This window comes from Dasypus novemcinctus, chromosome 19, assembly GCF_030445035.2.
Source record: "Dasypus novemcinctus isolate mDasNov1 chromosome 19, mDasNov1.1.hap2, whole genome shotgun sequence".
Lineage (NCBI taxonomy): Eukaryota > Metazoa > Chordata > Mammalia > Cingulata > Dasypodidae > Dasypus > Dasypus novemcinctus.
The window spans coordinates 26670810-26684777 of NC_080691.1; the positions used below are offsets into that span (position 1 = coordinate 26670810).

At 52.0% G+C, this 13968-nt stretch overlaps 1 protein-coding gene across 1 annotated transcript in view; it reads right to left on the bottom strand.

The window, feature by feature from the left end:
* The window catches only part of NOS1 (nitric oxide synthase 1), a 112217-nt gene that overhangs the window by 40816 nt on the left and 57433 nt on the right, over positions 1-13968 (bottom strand). The window contains 6 exon segments of the mRNA XM_071209808.1: positions 636-830; positions 2248-2349; positions 4835-5009; positions 7345-7484; positions 10241-10382; positions 13786-13877. Coding sequence (XP_071065909.1) covers positions 636-830; positions 2248-2349; positions 4835-5009; positions 7345-7484; positions 10241-10382; positions 13786-13877 — 846 coding nt within the window.

The following is a 13968-nucleotide window of genomic DNA, read 5'->3' on the forward strand; positions in this document are numbered from 1 at the left end:
GCAGAAATAAAAGAACCACCTCGCGTAATAATTTTTATATCGTTCGCATGTTGAAATGATAATATTTCGGAGATGTTTGCTAGAATCAGAGTCACCTACTTCTCTTTCCTTTTTAAAAATGTGGCTCCTAGAAAATGTTAAATTGCTCATACCTTGTGTTCTATTTCTACTGGACAGCCCTGAACTAGGTGGCGAATTCACTTAAGGTAGGAGCTACGTAATCGCCTGGGTTTTAGGAGAGAGATAAGGTAAATAAGATACATGTGCCCTCACATCCTATCCCATCCCATCGCATTTTTGGAGATGCCTTTTTCCAATGCCTAACATGGCACCTGGCACGTAGTAGGTCTTCCCTCTGCCCTCTTTGATCTGCCCCACTGGTAGCAGTATGGTTCCTGGTCATTTGGGACGAGTTTTCACAGTAAGCCCACCCTCCACAGAACGGGGAGCAACACACTGCACCCCTCATTGGAGGAACCCCATTTTTGGATGGGGGTTTTCCCAGGGCACTGCCATCACAGTTCCCGGAATGGCCAATGTGGGCTCATTCGGCTTCGAGGCTCTCCCAGGCCTGGGTGGGACTTGCCGAGCAAAGTGCAGGCCATGGGCTCCCAGGGGCGGGGAGGGGGCAGGACCTGGTACTCGAAGGAGGGGGTGAGCCGGTAGTTGAGCATCTCCTGGTGGAAGACGGGGGTGATGCTGCCAGACATGGGGGGCACGATCCACACCCAGTCGGCAGGGCAGCCCCCCCGGCAGCGGTATTCGTTCTCCATGTGCTTGATAAAGGACTCGGTGGCCGAGTGGTGGTCCACGATGGTCACTTTGTCGCTCTGCGGGAGAGAGAGGGGACAAGGAGTCAGCAGGGGAGAGAAGCTCGGGCATTTCGGGACTGCCTCCCCCATAGGGCAGTGCTCCCCAAAGGGCGGTCCCGGAGAAGAATTTCAGCGGTGGAGACAGTGGTTATCTCTGCATGTTTCTTTTGAGCCTGCTGATTCCACCAAAGAGAAAAGCCTCAGGGCGATGCTACCATGTCTCAGACGAGGCTCTCGCTCATCTCCTTCCCCAGCAGCCTCTGTTTTTGGCAGAGAGAGAGCAGGTCTTGGGCTCAGAACCTCAGCCCTATCCAGCTGGAACGCAACACCTCTGTTTTGTTTTCCTTGTGTTTGTTCCTTTAATTTTCCAATGACCTTCTATTTAGGGCAACTGACACTGGGGTGGGGATACAAAATCCTTCTTGAAATAAACCTTCTGAAGGAATGGAAGTGAGTCTACTAAAAAGAAAACGAGTCAGTCCCAGCAGGGGTGGGTGGAATGCGTGCCTGGGGAAGCAGCGACGGCGCGCTCAGCCTGGCTTGTCCAGGTTCACACCTTATCCGAGCAGCCAGTAGCTTCTCTCTCTGGCCGCCAAGCCTTGCCCCCTTTCCTGTACTTTAAACAAGAAATCTTCCCTTTTTGTACCTCCACATCCCCATCAATGCCCCAACCATGTTCTGTCATTTCCACACACTGCTGAAACCTCGCTTCCTCCGTGGTTGAGATGGGAAACAGCCCCCGTCTCCCCCGGGCAGCCTCAGGCCGTGCTGTTCTCAGTGCACCCATCTCCCTGCTCCTGACAAGTGGGCCCACGGTTTAGATTCACACCTGGTGTGGATTGAGCAGATTCATTCTGCTGCCTAAGGGCCCCTTCTGTCTATATCTGGGGGAAGAGGGCTCTAGCTTCTTGACTCCAGCGCCGGAGGGCAGGGCTGGTCTCTGTCGCCTCTACTGTCCAGGTCTCCTGATTTGTCCATAAACTTGGTTTATGACTATTGTCCTGGCATCATTATTTAGAGTGCCCCCCTTTTGCTGTGCAAGTTGTCCTGGCTGGGATGATACATTTTCAAGCCACCCTATTATCATCTCATATAGCATGGAGCCACAGGCATTGAGGGGCTGATATGTTTCTGATCATTATGATGGTTATTTGTCACTGTTATTGATTGGCTGGGTCCCTAAGAGGTGGCAAGAAAGAGGGGAGGTTGTAAGCAACAAAGCCTGGGCGTCCTCTCCTGCTCCCATATTTTCATCCCCTCGTCCAATGACCCTACCCAAGATCCTCCTTGGAGAGGAAGGTAGCACTTGTGGACGTAGACCACGCCAATGGAGAGGACACCCCAGAAGGCAGGTCCTTGATGCTCTGCAGCCAAGGTCCCCAAAGGTCTTAGTGCCCATTAGAACCGGAGTGCCAAGACGTGTGCCTGGGGCTACCTGGAAGCTGTAGAGCACTGCAATGTTGATCTCCACCAGCGCCTGGTCCTTCCACAGCGAGGACGTCTTCCTCATGTCCAAGTTCATCTTCTTGGCCACTTCCTGAAAGGGGACGGAAACACAGACTCAGAGGCTGGGGCACCTCTGCTCTCCAGGCTAAAGGGGGTCGTTCATTTACTTCTTGGGAATCAGTCAACTCATTCACAGATTGACTGATTCCCTCACTCTCTCTGAAGGCTTTTTATGGAGAACTTACTGGCAGCAGGAAACTAAGACCTGGCTGGTCCCTTTGAGTATTGAGTATTGAGCCTACGTTTCAGTTCATATTGTGATAAGCGTTCGTTCCTCTGAAGAAAATAAAAGGGGGAAACGTGATGAAGAGGGATATGGGAGCAAAGTCCCACTGAGGGGCTGGAGTGTAAACTGAGCCTTAAATGATGAGAAGAACAAGGTGTTCACAGATCTGGGGAGGGAATGTTTTACGGAGATAGAATAGCAGGTGCAGAGACCAAGCTTGGCCATCTGAGATGCAGAAAGGGCCAGCATACCTGCAGGGTGTGGGGCCCAGGGGAGACAGATGGGACAGGGAGGCAGGGCCAGAAGGTGCAGAACCTGGAAGGCTGGATTTTGCACCAAATGTGATAAGGAGTCTTTGGGGGGCTTTCGGCAGAGGTGTGGGTCTGGGGGTGGTGGACTCTGATTTCTACTGGGAAAGGCTCCCCGGCATCTTGTTCCATCCCTGGAATGGCCACAACTTAGAATTGAGATCAAGTATGCTTGGAGCTCATGGGGACACCTGTCCAATTCCACCTGACAGGTGAGGAAACTGAGGCTCAGAGAGGTACATGGATTTACCTAACATCCACACAGTGGGTTGTCAGAGCTGGAATCCAGGGAGATGCCTAATGTCCAAAACCTGGAGAGCTGCTACCCGACTAGCTGACTCCTTTAGTAAAACTACTTTAAAAACAAACCAAGCAAACCATGACATTTATGTTACAGTTAAAGCAGGATCCGATGTCAGGAAAAGAGAAGACCCAACAGCAAATTCATTAATTAAAGCCCTGCTTTTTACTTCCTCTGCCAATTCTAGTCACTTGTGGGGACCCGGGTCTCATTACAGGGCTAGGATGCCACCGTTTGTCAGGTTTGGGTAAATTGCTTCCCTCCTGTCAACACTTGTACATAATGACAATTGGAACTGAGCGGCTGGGGTGGGAGAGGCTCATTTAAGCCACCCGGTGACTACTCTTCACAAGTCAAATGTAAGCAGGGATCATAAACATGGACTTATTAATTCCGTCTCTGAGGCTAGGATGTGAGGTTCTGTTTGAGGACATTTGCAGATGCGGAAAGTAAGAATTTGCTACTTTCTATGCGTATATACAAGACTTGAGTTATTTTTCGAAAGAAGAAACTGTACAGCCAGTCATGCTGCTGTTGTTACTTCTCCAGCATAATTTTGGTTAAACAAAAAATAGAAATTAGTTGCAGAGAAAAAAAACCCTACGTGACGTACAGAGTTCCCAAATGCGACCTGAGCTGCATCTGTGGCTGTTGCTTGAAATGCCTTTTCCTTTCCTGCCATAGGTGTGTGCAACTCAGTGCTGCCCGCTAGAACGCCATGGGGTGTTTTGAAAACTGCTGCCACCCAGGGCACACCCCAGACCGGTTAAACTGGTATCACAGGGTGCAGGCATCATGAAGCTCCCCCGGTAATCCCGATGTGCAGTGAGGCCAAGTACCACTGACATCTGTTTTTCTAGGATGACACCAGTGGATCGTGACAACATAAACCTAGTGCCTGGTTCTGAGTTCTAATCTAGGCTCTGCATCTTAAATTTACCCGGTGACTTCGGCTCATCTGCTCCCTCTTCTGTTTTTGTGTGTGTGTGTGTGTGTGTGTTCTCTTTTGAAACAAGGCCAACGGCAGCAGGCTGCTGTTAGGAACAACATTTGCTGACAAAAACACAGCAATCCTGATGCTTTCACCGAAGTTGAGCTTCGGGAAGCACTGTGCCCAGCACCCTTCAGCAGATGAAGATGACTCATCTGGGGAGGGACTCAGACTCTCCACCGAGAAATGCTTATGGTGGGAAACCACTGCCAACCCCCTCTCTTGTTTTTCAGAAAAAAAACGCCTTTGTTCGTGGGTCATTCCAAACCCTCGTGGCAAGGTTAAATACTAAGAGGCAGCGTAGCAGAGCAGTTGTGAGCTTGGACTACAAAGCCAGGGCTGGGTGTGCCTCCCAGCTCTGCTACTCACTGGCTGGGACCCTGAGCTCATCCCTTCACTACCCCCACTCCCATGAAAAGCCCCAGTTCCCTCGTCTGTAAAAGGGGCATCTTACACAGCACCCACCTCGAGGGTGCGCTGAGGAATAAATCGGAAGGTAATCCATGCAAGGGGCTCTGGCTCGTGCCTATGGCACAGCACCAGCTGAAAGTGTCGCCCATGCCTCGCACTGTGAGTGGAACCGATGTCTCTGGAATTGCCAGGATTCCAGGTTCTAGCCCTGCCGGGGAAGGACCGCCGGGCCCACCCTTTGGCCGCGTGCTTTCCCCTCCTGGGGCCCCGAGCCCGCACCTCCAGGATGTTGTAGCGGGAATTGTCACAGTAGTCGCGGACGCCGATCTCCGTGCCCATGTACCAGCCGCTGAAGGGGCAGGCGCTGAACTCCAGGCCGCCGATCTCCAGGAGCATGTTAGACACGGCGGGGAGGCCGTACCACTTCAGGCCCAGGGTCTCGAACCACTCGAACCTGCGGAGAGCGGACCCAGCCGGGCTCACTGCGGGCCGGGCGGCGAGGCTGGGATGCAGGGGGCTGATCCGGCCTGCGGCGGAACCCGATTCCGGGCTCCACTTCGGACCTGTGTGATTGCACGGTGCACGGCTGGGGCCAGAGAACAGGCATGTTTAACAAATGTCCCAGGTGATTCTGATGGACAGCCAGGTCTGGGGGCCGCTGCCACCTTGATCTTCCAAATTCACTCTGAAAGTTAGCCCCGGGGGAAGCGTGGCACCTCATTCTCCCTCCACCTCAGGGCCTTTGCATGGGCAGTCCCTGCCTCCTGGGATCTACCCTTCTTCTTTACCTATCCAGTTCTTACTTGAATTTTAAGTCTCAGCGAAAACGTCACTTACTCTGGGAAGCCTTCCCTGATGTACAGTCTGGGTTGGATCAGGGGATGACGTGCTTCTGGGTACCAGGCACAGCCTTTCCTTTCCAGCATGTCGTTACAATTAACTAGTTATTTGACTAATAATATAAATAGACAAATCTCCTCCTTGAGACCATAGGTGCCACGGAAGCAGGGACCAAGTGGCCCTAAAGCTAGCACAATGACTGGCTCAGAGAGGGGAACCAAAGATGTGTCGAATGAATGAATGAATAAGTGAATGGACGTAGGCCACTTTTCACTAAGAAGGCTGGGCGAGTTCCCGGATATCGGACGTTGTGCCTGGAGCCTCAGGACACAAGGAATAAATCGGAAGGTAATCCATGCAAAGCGCTCCGACCAGTGCCTATGGCACAGCACCAGCTGAAAGCGCCGGCCGTTCCCGTCACTGAGTGGAACGGATGCCTCTCCCTCCAAGGCCGGGACCAGATGACGCAGGTGAGGCACTTGTCACGGGCGCCAAATTTAGGGAGGTGCCAACAAGCTCAGTAATCAAGATGAAGAATTTTATTTGTATCTCTATTTACTGTATATTAATGTGAAGGCAAAAATCCACGAGGACCAAAATATCAACGTTTTAAACAAAGACAGGATCCGACCCTGCATTCGTAACGACTCCGCTCGCTTGTCTCATCCTCATCTCAGCTCTGGGACCGATGCTGAGTTTATTTAAAATTTTGTTGTTTTTGTGGATATTTTTCACCATAGATTTTTAAAATTAATTTTGATTAAAAAAAATAGTGCATGGGTAGACACATAGTTTGTCCTGATGAATGAGTTTTGGGGCACCCCTTTAAACTTTACTCCTGAGGCTAGCGCCTTGCCTTGGATTGCCTTCACCCTCGAAGCACGTTCCTGCTCTGGCTTCTGACCCCACCCCTAGCAGTTCCTTCCCGGCTCCAAGATTCCTTCTGAACTTGCTCTGCACCAGGCCCCATAGAGTTTCATGACCTTCTTATTTTTTTGGAGGTACCAGGGGCTGGGGATTTAATCTGGGACCTCGTATGTGAGAAGTCGGCGTTCAGACACTGAGCCACATCGGCTTCTCTGAGTCGGTTTTGTTGTTTGTTTTGCTTCTTGTTTATTTTTGTTTTTTTTCAGGAGGCACCAGGAACTGAACCCAGGACCTCCCATGTGGGAGGCAGGAGCTCAACCACTCAACCACATCAGCTCCCCTCACATAGTTTTAAAAGGATCCCTCAATTTATAGTCTGTACCACATTGAGACAGAGGGCATAGTCTGTTCTTTGAACCCTAAGGACTGGGTAAAGGGCAGGCAGGGACTTGTTGATTGCTTCTATAACTGAGAATTAAGAATTAGCAAATGCCTATGATTACCAAGTCATTACATAGATACTTTTTCTTACTTTCTAGTATGCTATAAAATAGCTAAAAGTTAATACCTGAAATTACTGAAACTCCCCGAACTAGTCTCAGCCCTTGTTTATCCTTACTGTTGTGATGGCTATTCTAGAGTATTCCCAACCCTTGCTATACCTGCTATTGTCGTGGTATCCACCCCCCCGCCCCTGGTTTGAATCCATAAAAATCCTAAATGCCTTGGACTCCCAGGGACAGGCTTTTAGGCCGAGGGGCTCCCTGATCCCCTGCTCTGCACTTCACACTAAATTCGTTCTCCCACTGAAATCCCGGTGCCGTGGGAACTGGTCCTTGGAGTGCAGCAGGCAGAGAGCCCGCTTTGCTGGATAGCACTCCCAGTGGTGAGGAGGGAGCTCACGATGCGGAAACGATGGCGGGCCCCAGGCTGGCCACAGGGGACCCCCCGCCTCTGAGGGCAGGACAGGGGCCTTTGCAGCTTCTGTCTGGCCTGGAGAGAGCACGAAGGGGCACAGGGCGTGAGCGGAGGGGCCCTGGGCGAGTCCCCCACCCTCCATAGCCCCTCCGGGCCCCTCTTACGTGGGGTGCCTGATGGGTACTTCCAACACCAGCTCTGGAGGGATCTGGAAGAGCTCAGGGTCGTTGCCGTTGGCCTGGAGCAGCAGGGGCAGGACGTCGAAGCGGCCTCGTGGGGGCTTCCAGCCCTGCTGCATGCAGATCTGCAACCAAACGCACGGGGTCACGACACTGGGCCCCAGACCCTCCGAATGGGGCGGCCACACGGGAGGGGCTCGGGGACCCCCATGCCCGCCCGTCGGTGGTCCCTTCCTCTGGAGGCTCTCGGGTCATGCCACCTCCTTTACCGAGCCCTCCCTGTCACCGTGTCATGAGTGTGACTTCTCCGCGGTCCCGGGAATGGGGCACAGGCCTCCTCCAGGCCTGCACACTGCCAGGTTTACTAAGGGTTCCTCGCCCGCCGGGAACCCCTGGAGGGCAGGGGCCAAACCAGACTGCTGCATCTGCTGAGCTCGTGGCCCCTGGCGCGTCGTGGGCGCGCTCTGCAAATGTCTGCAGCAGAGGCCACACGACCAGGGGGTAGAATGCATTAGAATTAGAAGACTAGAGGCATTCACTTAGAGCGGCCAAGTCCAAGGGAAGGATAACACATGCATGTATGTGATTTAAAATATTCTAGCAGTCACATTAAAAAAGAAGAAATAATTTTAATGATGGATTCTTTTAAACAGTATTTTACTTTAACAATATATTTCATATTAATCTATGAATAATAAGTTATAAAAGTATTACTATTAATATATTTTAATAATATGTTTAACATTAAAATTAAATATGTATTTATTAGTCCAATAGATATATTGAATATATGTAACATATGACACATATATTACAATAGAATTCCAATTATATTACTATACTATAATGTTATTTTAGCAATGATAGATTAATATGAATACATCTAATACTATACTCAACATTAAAAATAAATAGAGGGCAGTGGACTTGGCCCAGTGGTTAGGGCGTCCGTCTACCACATGGGAGGTCCGTGGTTCAAACCCTGGGCCTCCTTGACCCGTGTGGAGCTGGCCCATGCGCAGTGCTGATGCGCACAAGGAGTGCTGTGTCACGCAGGGGTGTCCCCTGCGTAGGGGAGCCCCACGTGCAAGGAGTGTGCCATGTAAGGAGAGCTGCCCAGTGCGAAAGAAAGTTCAGCTTGCCCAGGAATGGCGCCACCCACACGGAGAGCTGACACAACAAGATGACACAACAAAAAGAAACACAGGCTCCCGTGCCGCTGACAACAACAGAAACGGACAAAGAAGATGCAGCAAACAGACACAGAGAACAGACAACCGGGGTGAGGCGGGGAAGGGGAGAGAAATAAAATAAATAAATCTTTAAAAAAAAAAGGATAAAAAAATAGATAATATATAAAATTAAATAGATGCTATATAAAATATATTTGTGTATAAAAGTATATTTAAAATGTAAAATATAGCATATAAAATGTAAAAGTATATGAAAATATAAAAATATATAATTTATTAATAAAGCTACTACTAACAATATATCCACAAATTCATCATTTCAATATGTAATCAATATAAATATGATTAATGCAACATTTTACTTCCTTTTGGCATAAGATGTGGCATGTATTTTACACTTGCAGCGCATCTCAGTTTGGACTCATCATATTTCAAGGACTCAGCGACATGGGGTGGGTGGCTACAGTATTGGACAGGGCAGGGCTACAGGGTTCTAAAAGATTTAACTATGTGGTTCTGTTTGGAATGACCCCTTATGCCGTGTTAGCAAAAGAGGAGGCGCTAAACCGCGGGCTCAGGACCTGCCCTGGTCAGCGAGGCTTCTGGAGACAGAACGTGGGGAAGGGTGGCGCCTGTGTTCTGGTGACCGCAAGACAAGGTCAGCCAAGTCCACAGTTAGCGCTCAGCCAAGTGGAGCACGGCGTCTGGCTGAGATTAAAACTGCACAGGTGCCACTCCTGGTTGCCCTGGTTACAGCCCCCTCCTCAGGATAATCACATTATCATTAAAAAAAAAAGCCACCCGCGAATGCAGTCCGAGGCCAGGCGGGACTGGAGCCGCCCCTGCTTTGCCAGCTTCGTCCTGGAGGAGGCGCGGGGTGGGGTTCGAGGGCAGTGTGCGTAAAGGACAAAGATGGCGCTCACCTGGGGACGGGCTGGGGGGTAAACACAAGGGGGTGCCAAGACTGTGCACTTGAGATCATCCTGGACATGGGGTCTGTCTGTGCCGTTTCCTGTGGTCGGAGCCGGCGCAAGCTACCATGCGTCACTTGTTCACCTGTCTGTATCTCCCCCTTGGAGGAACCCGGGTGGGGAGATGGTGGGGTTTGTTTACCCGGTGGCTTTTATGAATTGACTTGGGTTACAGCAAAGGAGGGGTTGAGTGAGGAGAATCAGTAGAATTGAAGGTCAACAGCCTGTCATATGAATGAATGAATGAATGAATGAATGAATGAATGATAGGGCTTTGTCATGTTACCCAACGTGGAACAGGAGGATGCCAGACACAGCTCCCACACTCCAGCTCCTCTTCCGGGGGGAGGAGCGAGCTCTGGGCTTGGGGGCAGATTTGGAATGTGGTTCTAGCTCTCCCTCTACTGGAAACCCTGGCTAACTAACTCATTTGGCCTCTAGGAGACTCAGTCGGCCCATCTGTAAAATGGAACAATGGTTCCCACGTGAGGGTCGGGTGAGGTAATGACATGAAAGCCACCAAGTGACCAGCTGTCAAACAACCAGGAGGAGGGGGCTCGGCCAAGTGGCGCAGGGGGTCTGGAGAAGAGTTAATGCACCCCCCCAGCCACCTGGCTACAGCCCTCTGCCCTGCTGATAACATGAAGAGGAGAAAAAGCTATGGATAAAGGTCGTTTGGGGGGCTGAGATCCCAGGTGGGGGGCGGGGGGCACACACCTCTGTGAACTCCACGTTGCCTGGGTCCCCGAGGATGGAGCCGTCGGGCTGCTTGTAGCCGGCGTAGCGGATGAGCTGCGCGTTCCAGACCCTGAAGTCGTGCTTGCCGTCCGTCCTCTGGGGAAATATGGTGATGGCGGACCTGGGGCAGGGAGAGGGCGATGCCTGGCATCAGACGCAGAGGCCAACGGCTGCTCGAGGCCCTGGGAAGGGGGTGCCCTTGTCCCTTCCTCCCTCAGTACCATGGAGCCGGCAACAGTGGCGGCACGAGCGCCCCTGCTGGCTCGCTGATGGAAAGAGAGCGCTTCTCCAGCTGGAGGCTTTTAAACAACATCGACTTGCATCAGTCTTCCAGGGAGTTTCTTTGCACCTGGTAATCTCCAGGGAGAGACCACTGGAACCCGGGTCTCTTTAAGAAGGCACTACTGAATTCTAGGCTTTTTCCTACCACTGTCATTAATTCTAGCATGATTTGCACACCACCTGTGCAATGCCACTGTTCAGAGACTGACAGTGGAATAGCAAGCAACCTGCATTTGTACTCATCTTTATTTTCCCCCCTACCCTTCTCCCTCCCACCCTGCTGTTTTTTGCTGTGTCCATTCGCTGTGTGATCTTCTGTATCTAGTTTTTTTGTCTTCTTGTTTTTTCTCCTCTAGGATTCACTGGGATTTGATCCTGGGGACCTCTGATGTGGAGAGAGATTCCCTGTCACTTGCGCCACCTCAGTTCCTGGTTTCTGTTGTGTCTCACCTTGACTCTCCCCTTCCTCTCTCTTTTGTTGCGTCATCATCTTGCTGTGTGACTCACTTGTGTGGGCACTGACTCACTGCGCGGGCACTCGGCTTGCCATGTGGGCATGCTTTTTCTACCAGGAGGCCCCAGGGATTGAACTTGGGTCCTCCCATATGGTAGGTGGAAGCCCAATCACTTGAGCCACATCCGCGTCCCATCTTTATTTACTCTAAAAGAAAACTGTACACTACCACTGGTCTCATCTACCCAAATAGTGGGCAACCACGAAGACTGAACATTGTTATTAAATTGTAGAAAGGAGCCATTACCTCTCTGCTGGAGGCTCTGAGCTGGAGCCCAGCCCTCTCTCTGTTAAATGGGAGATCAGCAGAGGGACAACAGACAGGTGTTTATGGTATCTTAACATCAAACTGAACCTTTCTCCTGGCATCATCAGAAGGATGGAAAAAAACTGAAAAGGGAAAACTTTCTCATGATACAGTTCAGTTTTTTTTTTTTAAAGATTTATTTATTTATTTAATTTCCCCCCCTCCTCTGGTTGTCTGTTCTTGGTGTCTATTTGCTGCGACTTGTTTCTTTGTCCGCTTCTGTTGTCGTCAGCGGCATGGGAAGTGTGGGCGGCGCCATTCCTGGGCAGGCTGCTCTTTCTTTTCACGCTGGGCGGCTTTCCTCACGGGCGCACTCCTTGCGCGTGGGGCTCCCCCACGCGGGGGACACCCTTGCATGGCAGGGCACTCCTTGCGTGCATCAGCACTGCGCATGGCCAGCTCCACACGGGTCAAGGAGGCCCGGGGTTTGAACTGCGGACCTCCCATATGGTAGACGGACGCCCTAACCACTGGGCCAAAGTCCGTTTCCCACAGTTCAGTTTGACCTCATGCCAGGACTCTTACCACTTAGACTCCTCTGTCCCATCAGTGGACTGCATCCTGGGCTATGAGAAACACTGTCCTGGCTTGTGCCAACATGAAGTATGCTGTTGCATTCCAGGTCCAACCATGGGTCATGGACCTTCTCCCATACGTACTACTGACCCAGGACCTTTGCACCTGCTGGTCCCTTTGCCTGGAATGCCTCCTCTGCCATCATACACCCAAGTTCAAGGTTCAACTCAAGTTCACTGTCTCCAAACAGCACCCTGCATTTCATGCAGCTCACAAAGACTTCTTTCTTCTGAGCACAGTTTTTTAGGCTTTCCTGTCTATATAATACGATGTAGCATTAAATACTGCAGGGGTTAGTGTAGAGTCAGGCGTAAGGCGATAATCACAGAGAGCCAAAGTACTTTTGAAAACCTCTTAGCACAGGCAGCATGTTGGAGATGAACACAGAGCGAGTCAAATAACCAGTTTTCCTTCCAGCATCACAAACACAGCACTGTTTCTTGGGTTGAGCACCAGATAAAGGGTTTATGTGTAGTATACACACAAGAGCTCGCTTAGAAACACAAGAAACACGCACAGCGGGCCGTGCTGCAGGCTCTGTGTGCGGGACCTGAGACCAACCGCAGACGGGGCTTCGTTGACACCTCCCACCCCCAGGCCTCGGGGGCAGAACCTCCCTTAATGGCATGTCCAACATCCTGCACCGTGTAAATGATAAATGACGGCTCTCTCTCCCCCTCTTCTCCTCCTCCTTTTCTTCCTGGCCTTCCTCCTTCTTTTAGGCCACCTCGACTCCATCGGTGATTGTTTCTACACACGCTATGCATTCTCTTATTGTCATCTTGAAAATTCCAGACGTGTAGTTTAAAACATTTTTAAAAATGAGCCGAATGCTTTTTAAAATTAAAGACCCCACGAAGCCCTCTCATAGGTAACTGAGAAAAGCGGAGGGCGCCCGGCTGACTGTGGGGAGCTGAGGCTCCCGGCGCCGTCTGCCCGTGGAGAGCTGCCACATCGCCTCCTCGCAGCACCAGCTGAGCATGGCCGGAAGAGCCCACCTGCGCCTGGGGGCTGAGTCCCGGCCTGGGCGAGGGGTGAGGTCTGGGAGGACAGAGGCCTAAAGACCAACTCCCCGCGCTGCCCGTGGGCTTGGGTCACAGGCCCTTCTGCTGGTGGACTCAGCCCTCCCCTGCTTCCTGCAAATAAACCACTTCTGGAGCTAAGTGTTGCCCGGGGGCTGGTGGGAATGTCCCTGCAGTGTCCCTGCGCGGCCCCCGGGCGGGGCTGGCCCTCGGCAGCTGGGGGTGGATATGGGGCAGCAACGGGTGAGCAGGAAGAAGGGAAGCCGCCGTCTGTGGGGCCCCGGCTGCTCCTCTGCAGCAGCTCCTCTCCCGCGCGGGGGGCTCCCAGCTCCCGTCCCCGGCCTCGGCAGGCTGCCCGTGGCTTTGTCTCTGCATCGAGGCGAGCGCGGTCTGCGATGTGGGTCAACTTGGTGGAACCTGAAGGAGCAGGCCCCACAGCAGCGGGAAGGGAAACTGCCTTTTAAACCTAGAAGATTCTGAGGTGGCTCCAGGCAACAGAGCAGGAGGTGACAAGAACACATCACCCCTGGCAACGGGACTTTCCTATTCCCAGAAATCTGGAGCATCCTTTCCTGCCTTCTGGGCGGGTGATATCAATGCGTGAAGGGAGCGTGGTGTGGGTTTCTATCATTTTGCAAACCACGTGGTTCTCTCAGGGCAGTGGGATGCCAGGAGCCCTCTCCCAGCTTGTCCCGTCTCCCCGGGAGCAGGAACGTTTCCCTGGCCACCTAGACTCCCTCAGTGAGCCCACTCCAGACCCAAAGCTCCGTGCTCTGGGGGTCATGGGACCCCGAGCCCCACCCCCAGCGGCTGGCCAGCTCACCTGAGGTTCCCCTTGTTGGTGGCGTACTTGATGTGGTTGCAGATGTAATTGAACATCCCATGGGCCGTGGTGCAGTCTCGGGCATCAAACACCTGGAAGAGGCATGTCACGTGATCGAGGGCCTCCCCGCCCCCTCCTCGGCTCCCCTGGCGCAGCCGCCACCTCAGGAGCCCGTTTCAGCTG